The 9,349-nt window shown below is 46.9% G+C and overlaps 1 protein-coding gene across 1 annotated transcript in view; it reads right to left on the bottom strand.

The window, feature by feature from the left end:
- LOC102943619 (ovotransferrin) overlaps positions 1-8,595 on the bottom strand; it is a 66,085-nt gene extending 57,490 nt beyond the window's left edge. Inside the window, exons 1-3 of the mRNA XM_007056961.4 lie at positions 8,502-8,595; positions 4,217-4,380; positions 3,850-3,958 (exon numbers count right to left, since the gene is read on the bottom strand). Of these exons, the coding sequence (XP_007057023.3) occupies positions 3,850-3,958; positions 4,217-4,380; positions 8,502-8,544 (316 nt within the window). The 5' untranslated portion in view covers positions 8,545-8,595. The remainder of the gene's footprint in view (positions 1-3,849; positions 3,959-4,216; positions 4,381-8,501) is intronic.
- Between the last annotated feature and the right edge of the window lie 754 nt (positions 8,596-9,349).

The following is a 9,349-nucleotide window of genomic DNA, read 5'->3' on the forward strand; positions in this document are numbered from 1 at the left end:
ATACAACATGGTTTTACAAAAGGTAGATCGTGCCAAACCAACCTGATCTCCTTCTTTGAGAAAGTAACAGATTTTTTAGACAAAGGAAACGCAGTGGATCTAATTTACCTAGATTTCAGTAAGGCGTTTGATACCGTGCCACATGGGGAATTATTAGTTAAATTGGAAAAGATGGGAATCAATATGAAAATTGAAAGGTGGATAAGGAAATTGTTAACAGGGAGACTACAAAAAGAAAAGGAGTACTTGTGGCACCTTAGAGACTAACCAATTTATTTGAGCATAAGCTTTCGTGAGCTACAGCTCACTTCATCAGATGCATTCAGGGAGACTACAGCGGGTCCTACTGAAAGGTGAACTGTCAGGCTGGAGGGAGGTTACCAGTGGAGTTCCTCAGGGATCAGTTCTGGGACCAATCTTATTTAATCTTTTTATTACTGATCTCGGCACAAAAAGTGGAAGTGTGCTAATAAAGTCTGCGGATGATACAAAGCTGGGAGGTATTGCCAATTTAGAGAGAGACCGGGATATCATACAGGAAGATTTGGATGACCTTGTAAACTGGAGTAATAGTAATAGGATGAAATTTAATAGTGAGAAGTGTAAGGTCATGTATTTAGGGATTAATAACAAGAATTTTAGTTATAAACTGGGGATGCATCAATTAGAAGTAACGGAGGAGGAGAAGGACCTTGGAGTATTGGTTGACCACAGGATGACTATGAGCCGCCAATGTGATGTGGCCGTGAAAAAAGCTAATGCAGTCTTGGGATGCATCAGGCGAGGTATTTCCAGTAGAGATAAGGAGGTTTTAGTACCGTTATACAAGGCACTGGTGAGACCTCACCTGGAATATTGTGTGCAGTTTGGTCTCCCATGTTTAAGAAGGATGAATTCAAAGTGGAACAGGTACAGAGAAGGGCTACTAGGATGATCCGAGGAATGGAAAACCTGTCTTATGAAAGGAGACTCGAGGAGCTTGGCTTGTTTAGCCTAACTAAAAGAAGGTTGAGGGGAGATATGATTGCTCTCTATAAATATATCAGAGGGATAAATACCGGAGAGGGAGAGGAATTATTTAAGCTCAGTACCAGTGTGGACACAAGAACAAATGGATATAAACTGGTCATTGGGAAGTTTAGACTTGAAATTAGACGCAGGTTTCTAACCATCAGAGGAGTGAAGTTTTGAAATAGCCTTCCACGGGAAGCAGTGGGGGCAAAAGTCCTATCTGGCTTTAAGATTAAACTCGATAAGTTTATCGAGAAGATGGTATGATGGGATAATATGATTTTGGCAATTAATTGATCTTTAAACATTCATGGTAAATAGGCGCAATGGCCTGTGATGGGATGTTAGATGGGGTGGGATCTGAGTTACTACAGATAATTCTTTCCTGGGTATCTGGCTGGTGAATCTTGCCCATATGCTCAGGGTTCAGCTGATCGCCATATTTGGGGTCGGGAAGGAATTTTCCTCCAGGGCAGATTGGAAGAGGCCCTGGAGGTTTTTCACCTTCCTCTGTAGCATGGGGCCTGGGTCACTTGCTTGAGGATTCTGTTCCTTGAAGTCTTTAAACCACGATTTAAGGACTTCAGTAGCTCAGACATAGGTGAGAGGTTTTTTGCAGGAGTGGGTGGGTGAGATTCTGTGGCCTGCGTTGTACAGGAGGTCAGACTAGATGATCATAATGGTCCCTTCTGACCTTAATATCTATGAGAAAAAAAAACAGCCTGACTTTCCAAACAGAGACCTGTATTATAATACAAAGAGAAGGCTGGGAGTTTGGGTGGGATCTGGAAAGCAGGAGCCGATGGAGACAGGAATGGAGAAGTACTGTCATTTTCCTTCAAGAATCATCAGTAATGCAGTAGACAGAACTACAGACTGGGGATGCAGACTGAGCGATAGACTTCATTCTGAACAGAATGGGTTTGTATCACAGCTTCCACTGAGGCCCAGCAACTCTGATAGCAGCAGCTTTAACATTTAGCTTTCTTTTCTGTTTCTTTCCCTCTTCATTGGGCTCGTTCATCCACTGCCCCATCTGTGTGCTCAGTTCAGCCTGGTCCTCCAAGAAACAATTGACCCTCATGTTGCTAGAGAGGCAAGGCAGGTGAGGTAATATCTTTTATTGGACCAACTTCTGTTCGGGGAAGGGACAAACTTTCGAGCTACACACACCTGAAGAATAGCTCTGCGTAGCTCGAAAGCTTGTCTCTCTCACCAACGGAAATTGGTCCAATAAAAGATATTCCCTCACCCACCTTGGGTGTCTAATATCTTTGGACCACCATGGCTACCCCAACACTACAAAGTTTGTGTTGTTGCCATTCTTTAACCTCTGTTACTGCAGCTGACTCGTAGCTTGGGTCTCATGTGCCTGGATTAGCCCAGTTGTTTTCCAGTTTTGTACAAGGTCCCTGAAAGCGGAAAACCTTTGAGGTTTGCTCAGCTTAGTCCCCCTGCTGTGTTTTGTCAGGGGCCGTTAGTTACTGAGGCAAATTAACCTTACAAAACTCTTCAGACACACTATTGCATTAGCCTTCCCCAGCCATTGCAACACCACGGCAGTGAGCAGTAAACTTCCACTGAGGGAACAGCAATAGCAGCACACTGGATTTACTCCAGTTCTGTTGAGAAAGAGTTACTGCCCTTGTGATCATAGAATATCTGGGTTGGAAGGGACCTCAGGAGGTCATCTAGTCCAACCCCCTGCTCAAAGCAGGACCAATCCGCAACTAAATCACCCCAGCCAGGGCTTTGTCAAGCCTGACCTTAAAAACTTCAAAGGAAGGAAATTCAACCACCTCCCTAGATACCGCCACATGCAGTGGGAGTAAGAACTGTTTCTATAGACTGGTCTGCTCCTCCTCTGTGATCCGCAGGGGAGCCAAATTTCAGCTGCCCAATGGAAATGATATAGAAGAGCTGTGTGGAGAGGAAAGGTTGCTCCGGGATAGAAACCCCACCACCATCTCCTGTAGTCTGCTCTATCCCCTTCAGGGTAGCAGCGCACGAGCTAAGCTCTGCATGAACAGCCATGGAGAGAGACATCAGGGAAAAGCTACTGTTCACAGCACACTTCCCGCATACAGCCAAGTGCATCATAGGTTGCTGCTGCTCAGAGCTTTCAGGCACCACAAAGGGGGCTTGTGAGCATGGCTGGTGAGGGGAAATGCCATGCCGGCTCAGCAGCGATAGTCACCTCACTTGCTGGTGTTGCGGAGGACATGTGAAAATGACAATGTCACCTGTAATAACATGTAACTGGTTGCTTTAGCATTGCTCCCCAGTCTGCAGGTAAAATTACTCTAGCACCCTGGGTCACTGGGAAGGAATGAAGCAAGAACCAGAAGGTTCATGGAAGTGGAAAAACCCCTCAAACCAATCAGAAATCAAGAGGATTAGGAAAGGCCTGGACTGGTTGTGGGGGAAGGGGAGATCAGGGTGAGTGGAGTGATAGAACTAACGCTGATGGCTCCAAAGGAGAGTGTGATCACCTGGACAGCTAGGAAAATAAGGCAGGGAGCAGGAGTACAGATCACTGCTGCTTTCCACCGGGACACTTTGGTCCCGATTCTCAGCTTGTGTAAATGGGCACAGCTGTGTTGAGGTCACTGGCTGTGGATCAGTCCTCATGCATACCAGCTAAGGCCCTGGCCCTTGATCTGTGGCCAGCTCTGAAGAAGTACATAATCTCAGAGTTAGCACACTGACTTGCCCAGGGGTTTGTGCCTTCCCAGTTTGCCTTAGTAGTATGGTGTTACTAACATGCTGACAGCTAGCACCGTGGTGGTCAAAGTTCCACAACTTTATGGTCAATAAGTGTCCTCCATGCAAATGTACCTTTTCCTGTGCCATAGACCTCAGCCACAACAGGCTTCAGATTATACGGGGCAAGGTGTGCTTCGAAAATGTGTCCACCATCCAGACTAATGGCATCTGCTTCATTCTCCTGAAACACAAAAGGGTTACATCAATTGTGGGCAAATGCATCAGCAGGGCTAGAAAACACTGAGCGTTAATTAACAGAGCCTCTCTTTGGGGTCCTTCCTGGCTGGGGTGCTGCTGTAGCAATGGAGCCAGGCAATGACAGAAGGAAATCAGTGACTTAAAGAGGATAGTGAAGCTTTCATCCCAGATTAGGCAAATGGAACCCATCAGGCAAGTTGTTTCTCCCAGCCCCATGCCTGATACATTACTGGCAACCTACCGCAATGGCTTTTATGCAGTCAAGGTGAATTGTTTTCTTCACACAGTCTAATGAAGGGGTTGAGGACATTTTCGTCTTCAGTTCCACACATTTCTTCTGCTCTGCATCAGATATTGTGCACCATCGGATGGGACTTTGGGCTGGGCGGTCAGCAAGGCAGAGCACTGTGGAGAGAGCAAAAGAGGACTAAGAGGTTGTTTCATGAACCTCAGACCTAGATGAAAGAACTAGCATCCCTCCCTACAGACATAGGTCTCCCATGAGACCCATGGGTCTCTCCTTCCCTGCCCGCTCCCAATAGCGGGACTCCAGGGCCTAGGGGTGCTGTTTACTGGTTTCTTAGATCTAGATTCAAGTGGATACAAAAGGCTAAATTTACCCCTGGTGTAACCACAGTGACCTTAGTGGAGTTACTGCACAGATGGATTTGGCCCAAAGTGTAGGGGGTGTGATATTTTTATATTCCAGCTCTTACTAATTGGCCGCCTGAGATTCAAATCACCAGGAGATTTCTACTAAAGCTCCTTGCCCCAGCCCAAATGCAGGATGATTCCCAGGGTTTGTGCTCATAGGGGACAGTCATTCCTCTTTCGAGGAAGAAATAGGAGCAAATGCAACCTTCTATTACCCTGTTGTAATTCCAGCGTAACTGACCTCTGTGGAGTCACTCCAGATTTGTGGTGTAACTGAGAGCAGGACTTGGCCCACAAACTGAAATCAGGGTGAGCAGGGTAAACGTCAGGGCTTGAATAAACACCTTATTCCAGATTCCTCCTCTATGTCAGAGAGCTTTCCAAATTTACATGTGTTTCTCTGCCAAGGAACTACTCTCCCACTTTTCCTTCATTCCTAAGGAGACATGCTCTACCGTAATGTCCTGAGGTCACTCCTGAAGAGATGTGCAGAAGGGGAGCTCCTACCATGCAGACTTTAAGGTATATTGCCAGGCAGCTCCACTGTCATGGACTTCCTGGTCTGCGGGGTGGGAGCTGCTCTCCTGCGCAGGCTCTCCTGCTCTCCAGTCTGCCTGTCCTGTGCACCTTAGGGCGTGTCCAGGAGGAGGATTCCTACCCTGCAGACCCCAAAGAAGTGCGCACAATGAGAGCTCTGCAGCTGCAGGCCTCTCATGCTGCAAGGGCAAACTGCAGTGGAAGGCTGACCAACTTGAGTTCCTGACAGTGTCAATGGAAGTGGAAACGCAGCATGTTCTCTGTTACAGACTCACCACAAACCTGCAAGTTCCCAAACAAAACAGTTTGTGAGAGGGAAGTGAAGGCTGGAAGGCTGTTGCCATCACTTCTCTGGAACGCCCCCAGGAGACACCCTCACAAAAAAACACAGAGGAACACATTCTCTGACCTGGCCAAACTGCACTCAGTACAGGACTGGACATGGGGGTGAGAAAAGGTGTCTTGATGCCTCTTTTCCCCAGCTGATCCTGGGGCTGACCAGGGTCCAGTCCTTGGTGTAAGCTAGAGAAGCCCAAAGGGCTGTTCCCATGGGTGGGGATTGCTGGAGCTCAGACGCACCCTAGTTACACCCATGTCCCTTGACATGCCCCTTGCCCCAGATATGGGGAGAGGTGGAATCACCCGAAGCATCTCCTCACATCAGGAGAATTCTCTGGTGGCCAGCTAAGTCAGCTTTCCTCTGCTGTGTGTGTCACTGGAGCCAAACCAAGCAGCTGTAGTGAGGCTCAAGATCTGCCCAGCACTTCCACCAGCCTACACATTGGAGAATTTGGAAATTGGCTGTTTAAGGTATGCAGCCAGTCTCCCTCTGCCATCCCTCCCTACGCAATCACGCACAAGGCCACCAGCCCACATCACCCACCTATTGGTAACTCTGTCCACCCTTGGGAATCAGTGGTAAATACAAATCTGCTGTGTAAAGTTTAGTTCCAATTTCACGGGCCAGGTAGGATTTTTGTGCCATTGGAGAAGGAAGACAGGTTGAAGATACAGCAGTGCACTGAATAGTTTAACTGTTAGTAAAGATTGAATTGTTGGCAAAAGCCAAGAAAGCGGTTACATGCAGGGTGACATTACAGCCTTGTGTAGGATAATGGAATGTGCTGAGCCTGTGCATTGTAGAATCTAAGGTAATGTTTGAAAGCACGTGGCTATTACTTACTGAATAGTTGTGTATTAGGTACCATCATCACCATGTAGGAATGCAGGGCTCTGAATGCAGGTGTTGGTGTGTAGTCATTCTTTTCTGCTTGTTTACATTGTCATGGGCAAAACTGAGGTTGAATGAGGGTGGAAACTGGTTGGGGTATAAAAGGGGCTCATCTAAACCTCATTAAAGCCAATGTAAAGAATCCCTCTGACTTCACAGAGCTTTGCATTAGGTCCCACATGAAGAGTATTGAACTGCTAAAGTCTAAGCTTTCTGTTTCGGAAAATGCATGTGGTTTCTTTTCCACAAGGTTTCTTTCAGTGGCTTGTTACAGAGGGGTAAAAATACCTTTGCACTCTTATCTCTTATTCACCATGTTTTTTGTTTGGGAATATATGAATAGATATAAGATATAAGGATAGATAACTTAAGCCCCAGTTCTGCAAACGTGTCCTTGCTTTACTGCATGCACGAGTTGTTCCATTGACAACTATTCACATACATAAAGTTACACATGCACTTAAGCATTTGCAGGATCAGGGCCTTAAGAAGGGCGGACAGAACATTATAAACAGATGCTCTTCTTCTGCTGATGGAGAGTTTGGATCAGTCGCAGTGTTGTGGGTGGTGATTATTTAGCTAACATTAGTGTCCAGAGGCCCGAATTGGGATTGGGGGTCCCAATTATGATAGATTCATAGGAGAAGAGGACACTTCATTTAAGACAAGAAGCATTAAGGGAACGTAACAAACACCAGGTGGGAAGAGGACAAGGGTAACAGTAATAAGATTATGTAGTCACACAGGCCAGCAATGTGTGCACAACTTGCCTGTTCCAAATTACTGCAAAATAGAATGTTTGTATAAATAATCAGTGCCTGCTTCTATTTGTTTTACCTGTAAAACTCTGCCATTGTCCGTGTGCTTTTTCTGTTTGTTTCTAATTGTTGTCCTGCTCCCAGCTTCTATTTTCAAATCTCTACTTTTACTGATTGGTTTAAAAAATCTCTGCCTGTTTTTCTTTTTATAGTTCTATTTCTAAAATGTCTTCCCCCTACTGCCTCCCATTTAAGTCAAGGGTCCCACGATCAGGCTAAGAGAGTAATGCTGCCAGGGAGGTGGCCTCATTATCAGCACATAGAGGGGTCTGGGCAGGAGAGGAGAGAGACAGAGAGACTGATCTATCATGAGCGCAGCGAGCCTTTTGCACAAAGGAATCCAGGAGCCTGAAAGAGCAGGGGCTCCAAAGGCAGAGTACAGACACATCTAGTGGAAGGAGACTTATGGGCCTTTCTGGGCCCAGGAGAAGAAAGAGAGGTGCTCCTCACAGCCTCATCTTGCTGAGCAGGGCTGGGGTAGAAGAGAAAGGGTACAGTCATTAGTGGCACTAGACCATTGGGGAAGCTTCTTTGAGATAACCCCAAGCAATGCAGGGTATTGTAGGGAGAGCCAAGCCCTGGACTCTCAGGCAAGGTCGGGGCGGTGTGAAGGGGCATGTCCCTTTACAAGAAGGGCGTCCAAAGTTGAGCTGCAGGGACCCCCCCCAGAGAAGAATATGGGACAGGTTAGAAAGACAGGAGCCTACAGGTTCTGCAGTAATTTTTTTGTAACTTTCACCTTAAAGATTCTTTTCTTAATATTATTTTAAGAAGCTTCTCTAAATACATGTACATCCTCTGTAGGGAAGGCTTTCAGTGACTCTCCTCCTACACCAGTGCTCCACCAGGGGGGACATACCTCCACCCATACCTGCAGCAGGAGCTCCATATAAGGAGCAAACCTGAAACCGCAGCCCGTCCCTTCAGACTGTTTTAGGGCCTGATCCAAAGCTCACTGAAGTCAATGGAAAAACTCCTGTGGTTGTCACTGGGCTTTGGATCAGGCCCTTAGCAAAATAGGAACAGTGGTAGTTGCTGTAATTAGTATTAAATTGCTATCTCCGGGCTGCAAGATCCCTGGCAAACGGTTGACACAGTCCAGCACCCAGCAGCTATTTTCCCTTTGGTTTCTGTCCTGCACAGTTCAGTGACTGTTGGCGTTTACTGTGCACTGCAATTAAACTGGCTCCCTTATGCAATGTCCTCTCAGTCTCTGGCTAGTGCGGGGGCTGCTGAGAATGTCAGTGACACCCACACCTCGAAACTGCTGCTCTGCAGGCACTTACCCAATATCCCCAAGGACAGCGCGGCATGGAGAGCGAATTTCATCCTTCTCTCCTGGGCTTGGCAGCCAGGTGTTGCAGGAGCTTTACTCAGAGACTGTCCCCTCTGAGTCTGTGATGACTCCTGGGCTACTCTTTGCCTTTTTATAGAGGGACAGGGCTCGCTGTGTTAGCAGAAGCAATGACTGGCAGTGTTTGTCCTTGTTTCCCAATAGCTCCTCAATTTCCTCACCCCGCCCCCCTGCCCCATTCCAGTCAGACCATTTTCAGGCAGCATTTCACTTTGGCACTGAATCACATGCAGGCATGAGTGAGAGCAGGGCAGGTGCATGTTGTTCACCCAAGGGATTTAAAATGGGAAAGTTCCACTTTGTGTCATTTCAATTTCTGCTTGGCTGAAATACAGTGGGAAGGGCTATTTTCTTTGTTCCAGCCACCCCCTGCCTTACAAAGGCTAATCTCAGAGAGCCACTGTGAGAATCAAATCCAATTTAGACTATTTAGTCTTCTTTCCCATTAACTATTGCCTTTCCTTCTCACCGAGGAGTCTTTGCCCGTCCTGTATGCCAGGCCTTGGCAATTGAGACATTAGTCAGTGGCTCCCAGAACACCTGATACCATAACTGTAATGCAGGGAGAGGAGTCAGTCAGAGGAACCTTGCAATCACAGAGCATGTTCCATCCAGAAGGAATGAATCCAAAATGCTTTACTATCCCGCTGAGTGACTCACTTCCTTTGGGACATCCCTGAGCTTTCCTCGCTACACCCCTCTCTCATCAGGGCCACCTGCTCTGGCGGCAATGCTGGCTCTGCGTTCTCCTGCAAGCCCCTTGTGCCTTTTAAAAGGACT

Source organism: Chelonia mydas, chromosome 9 (assembly GCF_015237465.2).
Source record: "Chelonia mydas isolate rCheMyd1 chromosome 9, rCheMyd1.pri.v2, whole genome shotgun sequence".
Lineage (NCBI taxonomy): Eukaryota > Metazoa > Chordata > Testudines > Cheloniidae > Chelonia > Chelonia mydas.